The sequence below is a fragment of the Anolis sagrei genome, chromosome 1 (assembly GCF_037176765.1).
Source record: "Anolis sagrei isolate rAnoSag1 chromosome 1, rAnoSag1.mat, whole genome shotgun sequence".
Lineage (NCBI taxonomy): Eukaryota > Metazoa > Chordata > Lepidosauria > Squamata > Dactyloidae > Anolis > Anolis sagrei.
Window position 1 is genome coordinate 281,563,828 of NC_090021.1, and position 14,535 is coordinate 281,578,362.

Below are 14,535 nucleotides of genomic sequence, written 5' to 3' on the forward strand. Positions count from 1 at the left end.
ATAAATTTAGCAAGTGCCACATTACTGTGACACTCTTAGTATAAAACAATCCTTGTTAAGCATATTATTTCTTCAAAGTCGTTTTAAAATATATGAATAATGGGGAATCTATTGTCTCCAAGGAGAATTGTGAAACAGTTGGATTACCAGAATGATGAATTTCTTCAGAACACGTTCAACTTATTTTTGGTATCTTTAACAAAAGGAGCTTCATGCATCTTCAACACTACTCTAATCTTTTGTGCATTTTTGTATTTTGAATATAATCATTAAACCTAATTTTCTTTGTATCTACATTATGTTTGTAATAATGATAGAGTCAAAGTTTCTCATTGAACTTTAATATGCACTTCTTATTATTCTGACACATTTAACTAAAATGTATTCAGTAGACTGGCTTATGTTTCAATATTTGCAGTTGATTTAGATTGTCAACCACCAATATTTTCAAAATGTATTGTGTAACAGAAATAAATGCTATTAGGAAAAAAAGAGCCTCTATCTCCAGATCCCAGGAGCTTGCCCATTAAATTTCCATGGTCACTTTTGCCTGTTTCCTCTGCTTCATCAGCTCTTTGATTCTCTCTACAGGTACAATCCAGGTGCAGCAGTAAGGAGAACATCCTCAGAGCCAGTAAGTGTTGCATCCTTATGTGTGTATTAGTAAAGGATAATTCCTATTTCAGCTATAGCTCTCATTTTATATAACCAGAAATTCTCTGCAAGCACAACCAAAGCACAGGATATTATGCAGAACTTGGTATGGTTGCAGAGTATGCTTTAAAATCCCTGAGATTTCACTTGAGTATCCAAATGATGTGTCCACTGATCACTGGATTTTTGCACATTTCTTTCCATGATTAGAAGGGGAAAACAAAATACAATGTAAACAACAGGAAGCATTTTCTCCAGTCCTCTGGCAAGATCAATTTCTGGGAGAGAGTTATACAGCAAAATGCCATTCTTGTTGACTACATTCAGATATAGTTATAAACTATTTTTTTTTCTTTGTGGACTCTGTGAATGCAAACATGTGGTCCCCGCCTTAGAAGTCTGTTTCATCTTAAGTCCCAAGGTATCAGTCATTCTAACCATCTGGTCAGCAAAAGCTCTTGCATTATCTGTAGGTGAAGGAGGGTCCACCTCGTAAGCATCATGGGTCAGAGAACGGTCGAGATCCAAGGATAGGACCGAACCTGAATGCACAGATTCCTTGTCCTGATCTTTATCCTCAAACTGATGAAGAGAGGAAGAAGAGGGGAGTGGCGGTGGTAGTGGCAGTAGTCTCAGGAGTTGGGGTGGAAAAGTCAGAGGTGGAGACTGCTTTGATGTCGAGGCCTGAGCTGTTCTAGCTAGGCAAGGTGTCTGTCAGGCATTCTCCAGTGTCGAGGTCGGTGGAAAGAGCTCTTCTCTGGCTGAAGGTTGAGCCGGTGGAGGTTGCTGGACAACCTGGACAACAGCCTCCTCTGACCGGACCGGAGATTCAGGAAGTTCACCGTCGAAAACATTTTTGATAGAAGATTTCTGAGAAGGCCTAGCTGGCTACACCCGGAGAAGAGGCGAAGAATGGTCCGACGAGGTGGCTGAGGAGGCTATAGCAGTCTTCTCTGAGGAGGAAGAGGAAGAAAAGCGTGGTGGAGCTCTTTTCTTCACTGGTGGTTGAGCGCTACCTGGAGGAGCCAGGGACTTTCCCGGAGTCAGCAGGACTGGTGGTGTGGTCAAGGCAGCCTGCGTTCTACAGGTCTCTTCATGGGCCCTTTTAAAAGCGATCTTCATTGATGTGGAGGATGGCGGAGTTGCCATGTTGGATCTCGTGGAGTGAGCCGAAGCTACTGAGCTCAAGGTCAAAGAGGGCCTTGCGGATATTGTCTCTGTTGTCAAGGTGCAGGGTGGTCTAGTTTGTCGAGTCGGTCTCGACAACTTTGAAACCGCTGAAGAAGTCGAGCTAGGTCTCAACAATGGTTGAGCCGCTGTCAAGGTTGAAGGTTCTGAGGTCGAAGGACCCAAAGTAGAAGGCTGAGACATCGAAGGAGCAAGAGTTTGCTCATAAAGAAGATACTACAAGCAGGTGGCCCTGTTCTTCAGAGCCTGGGCCGTTAGAGACTGGCAGTGGCGGCAGGAAGATATAATATGGGCTTCACCAAGGCAAAGAAGGCACTGAGCATTGAGAACGCTTAAACCAGGTCGCTGACATAGCAAGGAAGTTTCCAAAGTGAGCTTTGCCTCAGAAAAACAGGAACTGTGGAGTGTGCGCACGGAGCGCCTTTTATGCCCTGCAAAGGGGACTGGGCGGGGTTACTGCCAAAACTTTACATTTATCTTGGGAAGTTTTCCGTTGGAGCCTGCACAGGCACAGATACTCCACATGTGTGGATCCATAGAGTACCACTCCAAGAAACATGGTTGCAGATGAGTAACCCACCATTATTGTTATATGAACAGCCCTTACACTCATACACTCCCCTCCAAAACAGCTATAATAAAACCAGAAAGGTTTGCTTCTGTTGTCAGTTATCTACTTTCAATATGTTATGAGCTAACTTTATAAATCACAACTTGAAATTGATTTACTTTAGAAACCATGGTACTGGCCTTACATTTTTATATCTAAACTATTTTTTTCAAATATTTTTCTTAAACATTTACTAGGAAATTATGGGATGGGGGGACATGGGAAGGAAAAAGAAAAATCTGGGGATAATAGATTAATTATTCTTGAAAGGAAGTCGAAAAATTGCATGCAGGACAAGAAGGCTTGGGGTGCTACCTGCTTCTTGAATTAAACTTTTACCTTGACTGGGATGAAGCACTCACACACCCTGGCACCATTGTCACTGGACCATAAAACAAAAATAATAGCCTCTTTGATACCGAAGGTCCTGCAAACAATGGGAAAGAGGCGGCAGCACTTTTCTGGTAGTCACAGTAACTTGCCAGCATAAGCTGCAAAGCAAGCAGCAACTGATTAAACAGCTGGGTACATTCTACCATATATCCTCAAGTATAAGTGGATCTCATATAAGTCAGGAAAGGTTTTGGGGCCAAAATTATGGATAAACCAATGATCATTTTGAGGAGAAGGAAAAGCACAAACACCACCTAGGGGACCAACGGTTCTTGGCCATTTCTACCACCATTTTCCCACCCAGGCATTCAAAATGGCTCCATATAATGCTAGGTGTTTATTATTTCTGTTGTTTTACTTGTGTCTTTGCTGCTGTTTTTCTCCTGTGATAGACTAAGTGCCTTCTCTTAGGTGCTGCTCAAAGCATCCATGAGTAAGCAAGTGGAAGATTCCTCCCTTCCTTTGCCCAGGCTGCCTCCCACTTCCCTTGTTATAGTTGTTTTGCTGGCAAGGCCCCATGCTGACTCTCCTATTCCACCTCCCATCTCTTGCCACTGAATAGGCCAGAAATGAATGAGCTTAGTCCATCCTCTCTCCATGCCATGGGAGCACCAAAGAATAGCAATCACCACCATTTTTGAGCAGGTGTTACAAAAGGCCAGAAGAAGCAACATGATAAATAGATGTAGCAGCTGAATATATCAACCTAGGTTTTTTGGGTGTCAAGTCTTTTTAAAAAACAATCAGGTCATACACAGATTTATACAATATTTTGAAAACTTCCTACTAGAGAGTGAATTGGAACTCATCTGAGCCAATAAGAAGTTAGGAGGTAGAATGGAGAAAAGGACATTGGAACAGTGGGGCAGGAGCTGGAAGCAAGTGAACTGAGCAATCAAGCTTGCCTAATAATAATTTAAACATCAAAACACAAGGGATGTCCTAATATTAATCCTAAAGAGCATTCACTGTGTCCATCAGATTAACACTTGAAGAAGACTTCATAGAAGACACCTATTGTGTTTCCATTGCGTTTTCATTTTCAACTACTACGTAGCATTTCAACTATTTTACTATTCAGTATAAGAAAGTATTTGTCCTGTGTTTGTGTATGTGTGTGTGTCATATCTTCTATTGCAATATATACATTACATTTTATATTGTATTGCATATTAGTTAGTACTTTGTAAAATTCACACACAAAAAAGAGTGTTCTTGTTATATATTTCTAAGATATGGTATAAAACCCTTCTTTCAATGACATCTTTCGCCTCTTCCTGTGGTGACAAGTGTTCATACACACTGGTGACCTAATAGCTAGTATTGATTTTTGGCCAAATCAGAGCCATTTCATCAAAATAGATTCAGACATATTCACTATAACACAAAGCTATGGTTTAAAAGATTAAAAAAATTAGGTGTTGTATGGATGCAGCAGGTATTTGCAGCAGTTTTTTTTTTTTACTTTTACAATGATATTTGAACAAAGAGATGCAAGGTAGATAAGAATTCTAAGAAAGAAAAATAAACATTCAGTGTTGCTAATGTTGGTTTCATGAAATTCAGATTAGGTACACATGGTTTCTACTTGTTTTAAATAGTTTTTGTTTGAAATTGTCACATGAATTTACATTATTTAAAATATACATTTTTCTATGAAACTTTGATATAACGTGAAATAGAAATATTTTCATTAATTAGTAAATGCATATAATCCGTTTACATTCGGTACTGTCAGAAATAGAAAACAATGAAAAGTTTGTGTACATTACATAAGCAAAGACATGAGGTAGTTGTACTACTAGATTTTGTTTAAGAAATTAAATTGCTTGGAAGCAATTTGTTTTTCAGACAGAAGTGTCTGTGTTAATGTTATTTACCTACTGGATATTCAGAATATGTCATTTCATTGTTTTGAACGTGGGAGTAATTTAAGAATCTTCATAGATGAAGACCCATCTTCTGAAAAATCCAATCCTGGGTCTATAAAATGATAAATATATTTTGAGGCAGGGGATACAGACATGTAATTTAGATATTCTGTCTCATTTGCCTTATGAATCACAAAATGTTCATTGGCCAATAAAATCTCTAATAGAGGTTTTGGAAAAATAGTATTCCCAGTCCTGTCCCCCTTTTTTCTTTAGTACAATATGTTTTACATCCATTCACTTAAATTGATAACATAACTTATTTAAATCACATTTGAATCATCTAACAAGATATACTGGATAATTTGTTGCTGCATAGGTGGTAAACATCTGTTACTATGAAAAAAGTACATACGTATATTAAAATGACAGATTTTTTTCTGACATTCATACTGCTGTTTTGCAGGTCATAGTGCTGTAGACATCACAAAGGTAGCAAGAAGACACCGTATGTCTCCATTTCCATTGACATCTATGGACAAAGCCTTCATCACAGTGCTAGAGATGACCCCAGTGCTTGGAACAGAAATAATCAATTATCGAGGTATTTCAGACATTTTGAGAAGAAGAAAGGAGATTTTTTTATTTTTCATTTGGTATGTTATTTTGTGAACAATCTTTCTAAAGTGTTTAGTAAGGCACTCTTTAATGGTTTGTTGTAGATCTTTCGGGCTATATGGCCATGTTCTAGAAGCATTCTCCCCTGACATTTCACCTACATCTATGGCACGCATCCTCAGACCTCACAACCTCTGAAGATACTTGCCATAAATGCAGGCGAATCATCAGGAGAGAATGCTTCTAGAACATAGCCATAGAGCCCAAAAGACCTACAACAGCCCAGTGATTCCAGCCATGAAAGCCTTAGACAATACACTCTTGAATGATTACAACTCTTTGGTTGGGATGGATATGCAGACAGAGGTATCAGATCTGTGAAGGACTCAGTGGTGAAATTTAATCTGGGGGTGTCTGAATCATTCTTCATTCTTCTACACCTGACTGTTTGGTAGCAATCACTGATTTGTGATAGAAAGCTAAAAGTTTAAAATATGTGAAAAGAAATATATTGTAACATCACTCAGGAAGATAACGTTAAAGGGTGTTATTGATGTTGTTGTTGTTACCCTGCTTTTTTCTCAGAATGGAGACCTAAAGCAGCTCACATTTTGAACTGTATTGGAAATCTGAACTGGAACTATAGGGGAATGTTTTAAAGAAGCCCTCAGTTATATACTACTATATCCTACATCATGTTGTTGTGAGGAAAACACATGTAGAAAAATAAAGCCTGAACACCACCGCAAGCTCTTTGAAGGAAACACGGGGCAAACATGTTACCTATTTACTCTTATGTTATCTAACCTGGCTCTCAGCATTTTATGTTTAGTTCATTGCATCTGTTACAGTTTTATTGTAAATTGCTGGCTGGCTGAACTATATATTTTAACTCCGAGTTTCTCTTACCGTTTTCTAACTGGTTTCAATAAAGAACTGAAAGTTTGCTTTATGAGATGTGTTGTGCAAATACAAACCTAATCTTTTGGTAATTTTCTATAGTTGAATTTGCTAACCAAGATTCATTCATCCTCCAACTCCTTCCCCTTCTGTATTTTCATGTATTAGATGGAATGGGCAGAGTCCTTGCTCAAGAAGTTTATGCAAAAGACAACCTACCGCCCTTCCCAGCTTCAGTAAAAGATGGCTATGCTGTCAGAGGTAAATGCTGGTAACTTTGACCCTGAATTGACATTTCAGAAAGTTTAGCTTCACAACAGATTACATGCTGATATATGCTCTATAGAGTCCAAAGGACAAAAGTACATCAGTCCTTGTCTTGCTTAAATTGATTCAGGGTGGTCTCTAAACATTTGTTTTGCATAGCAGATTAAACATACATTCATTTCAGGCACCAAACTTGCTGCCATCCACAGTGTTCCTTTAAGGGTTTAAATCCTGCTCCTGCTGTTCTGTAGAAAATGTGTATCTATTTATTGCTGTCACATGTAAAAATAGCTCAGGTCTATTTATTCTCATTTCCACCAGTTTCATATATAATTACATTTAATGTAATCTGTGTATCATGCTGTAAATAAATCAGTGTTGATTTCTTGAGCATTTTAGTTCTGCTGGTGTCATCACTGCCTTCCTGGAATCCACTAGGATCTCAAAGTGTAAAAAAATGTTCAGGAGCATTCTTTTATAGGGACACATCAGATATGTTTTTGTAGTGGGCAACTGCCAGTGGTTGGGGAGAACTGTGGGACTTCGGAGAGCTATATTCATTCCCCCATTATACAGCCTTACAATTAAAAAAAATCTAATCTCAAAATGCTTCACATGCCCTTTAGGAAATAACAGGGGTCAATTTTCCCATATTTTTTTTTGTTCTTAGCTGTTTGGGACCCTGGATAGATCTTTTTCACACCAGTAACTATACTGGTTCAGGGAAACTTCTGATTTACCTGCTGACTTCAAAAAACTCTTTCCAAAACCTTGAACTATGTAGAAGAGAGGAAGACTGAGGAAACACTGCATGTTTATTATTACATAGATTAACATTGTATGTTATAAAATAGTGATATAGCTGCTTTGGCATTCCAGCTGCATCACAGTTGTGTAAATCAGTATATATTTGTAAGATGTGCCCTTCTATATTTGCAAATGGAGCTGTTCTGAGATTTCCTGGGTTTTCTTCAGCTTCATATGAAGATAAAGAGTAATAACAATCAGTGATCACTCACGCCCGAGTATGATTGTCTTCCAAGTTAAGTGTCTCGCCGGTGGGTGACTATAGAGACCTATTCTTGATCCCCATGTTCTTCCACAGTGAGGACATCAATTTCCAGGTGGAAGGCAATTCCAGTCGGGGTTGTCTTGTTGTGCCTTCCTCTTGACACATTTCTCCCTTTCGTCCTCCATTCATGCCTCTTCGAATTCCACAGCACTGTTTGTCACAGCTGATCTCCAGTTAGAATGCTCCAGGGCCAGAGCTTCCTAGTTCTGTGTCTATGTCACAGTTTTTAAGGTTGGCTTTAAGCCCATCTTTAAATCTCTTTACCTGTCCACCAACATCTGTTTTCCATTCTTGAGTTGGGAGTATAGTAACTGCTTTGTGAGATGGTGATCAGGCATTTGGACAATGTGGCCAGTCCAGCGTTGATGGTGAAGGATCATAACTTCAGTGCTGGTGGTATTTGCTTTTTCCAGCACTCTGACATTTGTCTGCCTGTCTTCCCAAGAGATTTGCAGGATTTTTGATGGCAACAATGATGGAATCATTCCAGGAGTTGAGTATGATGTCTGTAGATGGTCCACGTTTTGCAGGTGTATAACAGGGTTGGGAAGACAATAGTTCCATAAACAGGCATTTTAGTTTCTCTATAAATGTCCCGATCCTCACTCTGTGCTTTATTTTTAAAAATGCTGCATTCTCAGAGCTGCATTCTCAGGCAATGTTGTATTGAGTGTCAATGTTGATATTTGTGGAGAGGGGGCTGCCAGGGTAATGAAAATGGTCAACATTTTCTAACATTACACCATTAAGCTGTATTTCTGGCATTGCAGAGGGATTGGCTGGTGCCTGCTGAAAGAACACTTTGGTTTTCTCGATGTTCAGTGAGAGGCCAAGCTTTTTGTATGGTTCTGCAAAGATGTTTAGAGTGGCTTGTAGGTCTTCTTCTGAATGAGCACAGATTACATTATCATCTGCATATTGCAGTTCTAGAACAGATGTTGTTGTGACCATGGTTTTGGCTTTCAGTCTGCTGAGGTTCAGTACCTTGCCATCTGTCAGATAGATGATTTCCACATCGGTAGGAAGCTTCCCATCAACAAGATGCAGTATCATAGCTATGGAGAATAAGGTTGGGACAATAACACATCCCTGTTTGACACCTGATTCCACCTTAAATGGGTCACTTTGGGAGCCACTGTTGTCCAAGAAGGTTGCCATCATATCATCATGGAGGAGCCGCAGGATGTTTTTTGAGAATGGTCCAGAGAGCACTGTGATTCACCATGTCAAATGCCTTTGCAAGGTCAATGCATGTATAGAGATTGATTTTGTTCCCTGCATTTTTCTTGAAGCTGCTGTGCAGTGAAGAACATATCAACTGTTCCTCTGGAGGGGCGGAAGCCATTCAGGGAGGATGTCTTCTGAAATACATAGAAGGCTGTTTGCAAGGATTCTTGCAAAGATATTGCCAGTGGAGGTTAGAAGGGAGATACCTTCCACAGTCTGTTCTTTCTCCCTTTTTTAAAAGGGCAATGATGGTGGCATCTTTGAGATCTGCTGGGATTTTCTTGGTCACCCACACTTTTTCAATGAGCTGGTGGAGTTGTTTCAGTAAGGTCCACTGTCTTTGTTGTTTTTTAGATGGCTGATTGCTTTGTTGACTTCCTCCAAACTAGGCAGTGCTTGCATTCTCCGATCCTTCTTTGGACGTCGGCTTTTGCACTGGCGTAAATCTTTTTCTTAGTAGCGCAGTTGGTGTCTCTCTGCCATATTTGGAAGGCTTTCCTTTTCTTATCAATTAACTATTGGATCTCGTTATCATTTTCATCAAACCAGTCTTGTTGTTTGTTAGTTTGGTATCCAATGTTTTCTTCAGAGGCTGTGATGATGAAGGTCTTCTATTTATTCCAATGTTCTTTAACATTTTCAGGGTGTTTTATGGGTAGATTAGTATTGTTTGAAGAAGGGCTTGTTTGGAGGGCTCTTGAAGGGCTTGAGAGTTCATTTTGCGCCTTATCTTTCTTCCTTGGAGTCTGTGTTTCGGAGCAATCTTGATGGCCATTGTGAATTGAGATAAAAAGTAAACCATATTCCAGTGAAAGATAAAATTTAATTATGGATAATTTGCTCAGTTTGAGCAGCAGAATAACCTTCTGTTTTAATCCAGATGGATGGGTGTGTGATACCTGCATTCATTTCTAAATGTTTATCAAAGATTGCTGCCAACAGCTCCACAGACCCCAGTCTACCAATTTCCAGGTCTCCTGAGCATTTAAAAAAAGCTTGGGGAAATTTGGCATTTAATTCTTTTCTTGCAAATTTGGGGTTACTTAAAGGACAGTGTTGAAAAAGAAACTGCTACTGATTCACTTTGGGTGTTTTCTGCTGCCTTTTCTTTTAACTGCTTGTGGGAATTTGAGAACTTAACATCCTGTGGGGTTCCGTTTTAAGAAGAAATTGCAGGAAAATTAAGATCTCTTCTAATGTCTCCCACATTTTCTTTTTCATTATGGTTTATACTGGAAGGAAAACATGTGTTTGTTAAAGGCGTAGGTGACATATATTGTATCTTAATATTTTGATCATTTTTGCACACACATAAACCAACCATGTTATTTCATATAGAGAGCAATGCAGGAATAATAATATTAGTAAATAGTAACAATCTTATTAATATCTAACTTATCTATCATCTTGAATCTACAGCTGCTGATGGACCTGGGGATCGTTTCATCATTGGGGAATCCCAAGCTGGTGAGCAAGTGAGTGCAGTATGGTTTCCTTTCCTATTTCCTATCAGGTTTCCTCATATATTTGTTGTCAACAGAATTACATTGGATAATAAGATGCATATGTTTAGCTTACAATCAGGCCTGTAGCCAGGGGGGGGTTTCGGGTTCTGAAGGGAAATATTTCTCACTCTGACTTTAAGAGTTCAACCCCCCCCCCCATTTTTCAGGTTAAAAAAAACCTGGTTTTACTCATGAATTTTAACTGATTAACCAAATCCCCATGCTAAGTCTATGAGACACAAAAAATTAAGAGTCCCTCCAGAACTGCAAGCACTATCTCAAGCAAATATTGACAATTTATTTACACTGTCATTACTTGCAGCAATAGCCGATGTAGCGAAGTAACCAAGTTTGGGGGGGGGGGTGTTGAATACTCTCATTAAGGAGGCCAGACTTGGTGGAGGTGGTTGACAGGGGTGGAGCTGCAGGCTATTGAAGGCTGCTCTGCCCCCTGCTGTGCTCTTTGCTTCAGTGTGAACTAGGAGGCAGGTTTCACCCCCCCCCCCCAAATTTTTCTGGCTACAGCCCTGCTTACAGTGTTTTACAAAAGGGTATAAAATTATTTGTGATTAATTTATCTAATCTATTGAGTATGCATCTAAACAAAAGCATCGGAGAATTGCTGTTTATTCATATTTAGAAATACAGTTGTTCAAAAGGAATGCCTTATAGGTAGACTGCTAAATGATCATTCTGTAAGAATATCTGCTCCTAGAAAATATCCCCAACTAATTTTTGGGTTTCCCCCCTTTTCCGCCATCACCCCCATGTCAAAACTAGATCTAGTAACCATGAACACCAGCTCTTGGGAGAAGACTGAAAAGTCATTTTTTTTCTATCTCTTTCGATGAATATGTTGTCTGGATCCATAGTATATATTCTCGCTCAGGCGTGTTTACTATGACTAAGAACTTACATGTGTATGTCATTCCGTACATACAAGTCTTTGTCCTCCCATGACCCAGCAGCTGTTAAATTCCAGGAAGAGCTCCTGCTGCTTTCCCTTATAAGGGGTGGGTGTGGAGTGTATGGAAAGTTCAAGTAGATGCAGCCAATCTCAGGGCAGCTGTGGTATGAAGAAATAAGAGAGCAGTCTCAGATGGAGTTTAACCACATTGTCCTTCACTCAAATGCCCAGAGACAGCAGATCTCCATGATCTGAATTATCTCCTCTCTGGTAAAAAGGACCAGCAAGGACCCTTCCTGGGCTCAGCAGCTATTGGGTGGTGAGTAGGTTTTTAATGGAGCACAGGGACAAGAGAATAGTTCTTTACATCATGTTCAAAATGGGATTTATGCACACGTGTCATAGGATTGCAGCCCATTTATGCTTACAATGTCACTGGTGAGAACATATCATGGAGAGTCAACAAATCTGTTATGCTTAAGCACAGTAATCCACACATTTCCATTTTGTCAAATAAGAGCTATGTTGTTGGTCCTATGTGAATTGAGTTATATATGCATATTCCACATGATTTATAATATTGAGATTGACTGTGCTGGGCATTTTTGAGCCTAGGCCCTGTGTACCTTGTCCATCATGTGCATAAGACTTAATGTAAATTAGTTACGAAAGTAAGATGTCAGTGAAAGTTTTTTTTAAAAAATCTTCAACATCTAGGAGCCCTAAGATTCCTTAATTAAGACAATGTATTGACATGTCCTGGTGTTTTTCAGCCTACTCAGACTGTAATGCCTGGTCAGGTAATGCGAGTTACAACTGGTGCTCCAATACCCTGTGGTGCTGATGCTGTGGTGCAAGTGGAAGACACAGAACTCATCAGGGAATCAGATGATGTGAGTGATGACTGAAACCTGGGTTGTTATTTTTAGCCAGTATGATGTAATAGTTTGAACATTGGGCTGTAACTCTGGAGGCCAGGGTTTGAATGCCAACTCAGTTATGAAAACTCACTTGGTGACCTTGGGCAAGTCAAACACTCTCAGCCCCAGAGGCAAATCCCCTCTAAACAAATCTTGTCAAGAAAACCCTATGATAGGTTTAGGGTTACAAACAGCAACAACAGTGTGGTTTCAGATAATAATTTGACTGCCTGTGACCTGAATCCAGTATCTAGTCTCAGCCAGAGTACATACATTAATTGCTGAATGGTCATTGAATAACTATAAATCCACTGATTTATAGTGCCTGTTCCAGTTGGAACTAGCACTTGGTTATGGTCTATAATCCTATAATTATAGCTGTATGTACTCAGGAAACAATTTGAATTCAATAATAGTTAATGCAGTTTTATAGCCTGTGTAACTGATTTTGCCTCAATTAGATGTAAAAACTATCCTGGTATTTGTATTCATTGCAGTGAGAACGGCGGTGGTTAGGAGATAAAGGGAGGAGAAAGAACGAAAAAGGAAGTTTGGGAGCTTTAAAAGAAATATAGGTGATTGCCTTAAAAATCTGTCACATATTGGGATTTGGCAACATGCACATGTTTTAAAAACTGATGTGGCTATTAATTTTGGGGCACTTCCTCACAGCCCTTTATCCCAGGAGCATCCGCATTTAAAAAACACAGATGTTCCTGGGCCCCTATCCACACACACCCCAGAAAGCGTGCGCTTTTTGGGGTGGGTGTCCAGATGTTCTTCCAGGACTGGTCTGGGGGAACACCTAGAGACTCAAGCCCCCTCCCCCAAAGACCTAAAGCCCCCTTTTAAAGTAAACTTACCTGTCCTCCAGTAGAGTGTTGCTAGAGCTTTCCCAGCATGTAGAAATGATGCGCCAGGAGAGCGGGGGGGGGGTGATTGTCCTTCCCCCCTCGCTCTCCTGGCGTAAGTTTTCCTTACTTTTAAAATGGATTTTAGGGCTTTGGGGTAGGGGGTTGGGATTCCCACAGTTTTCTTGGCTAATTTAGTCCAGAAAACTGTGAGAATGGTGTCTGGAGTACAGTTCAGACACCAGAAGTAGCGGGTTTATCCCGCGCCTTCCAAGAAGGCGCGGAATAAATCCATCTAATTAATTTGCCACAAACCAGGGTTTTCCTGGTTTGTGGTGAATCAATTGCAGATTGCCCAGAATGCAATCTGAACAACCCCCTTTTTATTGCAGAAGTTTCCTCAATAAAGGGGCTGTCTGGATGTGCCTTAGGTCATCCTATGGGCCAAATGTGGATCTCCAGGTTATCAAATACCAGCCCTTCATCTAAGTTTTGAATACCATTTGTTCCATCCTACAGAATGTTCTAACTGTAAAATTGAAGAAACCCAGAAAAGGAAAATATTAGAATGCAGATCACTTTCCCATACCTTTTTTATTACTAAACAAAGGTCACAATTAAATCTGTCCAGTCTATCCATTTTACTTTGGGCTCTATCCACTGTTGGAATGGGGGGGGGGGGGGCTGATGGGCTTTGATCAAGGTAATAAAGACCTTTATTGAAAGAATTCATGTAATCCTGGAAACAACCAAAATCATTCTAGGCTTTTAGAAGAGTCAGTTGATAACCCAGAAAGGAGTAGAAGAAGAAGAGAGATGCCCATTGGACCTTATTTCTCATGATTGCAGGGCACTTTTGAATTTTCTACCACCCGGTCTTTCTTTCTACCACCTGCTCTTTTCTACCATCCGCTCTTTCTTTCTTTTATAATGGTGGATTTTGTTGTTTCTTTTAAAATGTAAATAAAGTAGAGACCACTTTTCTCTGGTGTAAAAACTCCAGAACTGCAAAGGGATTTTAGATTAATTTTTTTTAAAAAAAATCTAGGTCATTTTTGGCTCATATGACCTTAATTCTGCAGTCAGATCTTTGTATAACATAAATTGAGATTTAATGACATATGCTATAAAAATGAATAAGATGTTATCTATTCACCATTATTTGCTAAATGCAGGGCACTGAAGAACTTGAGGTACGAATTCTGGTGCAGGCTCGACCAGGTCAAGATATCAGGTCAGTTAACTGCTTGTTTGCACAACTGCGTATTAAAAGCAGAAACACAAGTGTCAGTTCAGTCTCCTTTTAATATAAAAAGTTTTTGAAAATAATTGTTCTTTGTTGACTTGAATTCATTTTTTCCCTTTTATCTTTTCTGGATCCATGTTCAGACCTATAGGACATGACATTAAAAGAGGTGAATGCGTTCTGGCCAAGGGAACCCACATGGGTCCATCAGAGATAGGCCTCCTAGCAACTGTTGGAGTAACAGAAGTGGAAGTTAACAAGTTTCCAGTAGTTGCAGTAATGTCCACAGGGAATGAAGTAAGTAGT

General features: G+C 39.7%; 1 protein-coding gene across 29 annotated transcripts in view; it reads left to right on the forward strand.

Annotated features, from left to right (window-relative positions):
* Positions 1-14,535, forward strand: part of GPHN (gephyrin) — a 303,782-nt gene that overhangs the window by 264,014 nt on the left and 25,233 nt on the right. For all 29 annotated transcript variants that reach the window (XM_067462787.1, XM_060762638.2, XM_060762719.2 and 26 more), the window contains 7 exons: positions 592-634; positions 5,183-5,320; positions 6,403-6,495; positions 10,220-10,275; positions 11,986-12,105; positions 14,159-14,217; positions 14,373-14,526. In XM_067462787.1, the coding sequence (XP_067318888.1) occupies positions 592-634; positions 5,183-5,320; positions 6,403-6,495; positions 10,220-10,275; positions 11,986-12,105; positions 14,159-14,217; positions 14,373-14,526 (663 nt within the window). The remainder of the gene's footprint in view (positions 1-591; positions 635-5,182; positions 5,321-6,402; positions 6,496-10,219; positions 10,276-11,985; positions 12,106-14,158; positions 14,218-14,372; positions 14,527-14,535) is intronic.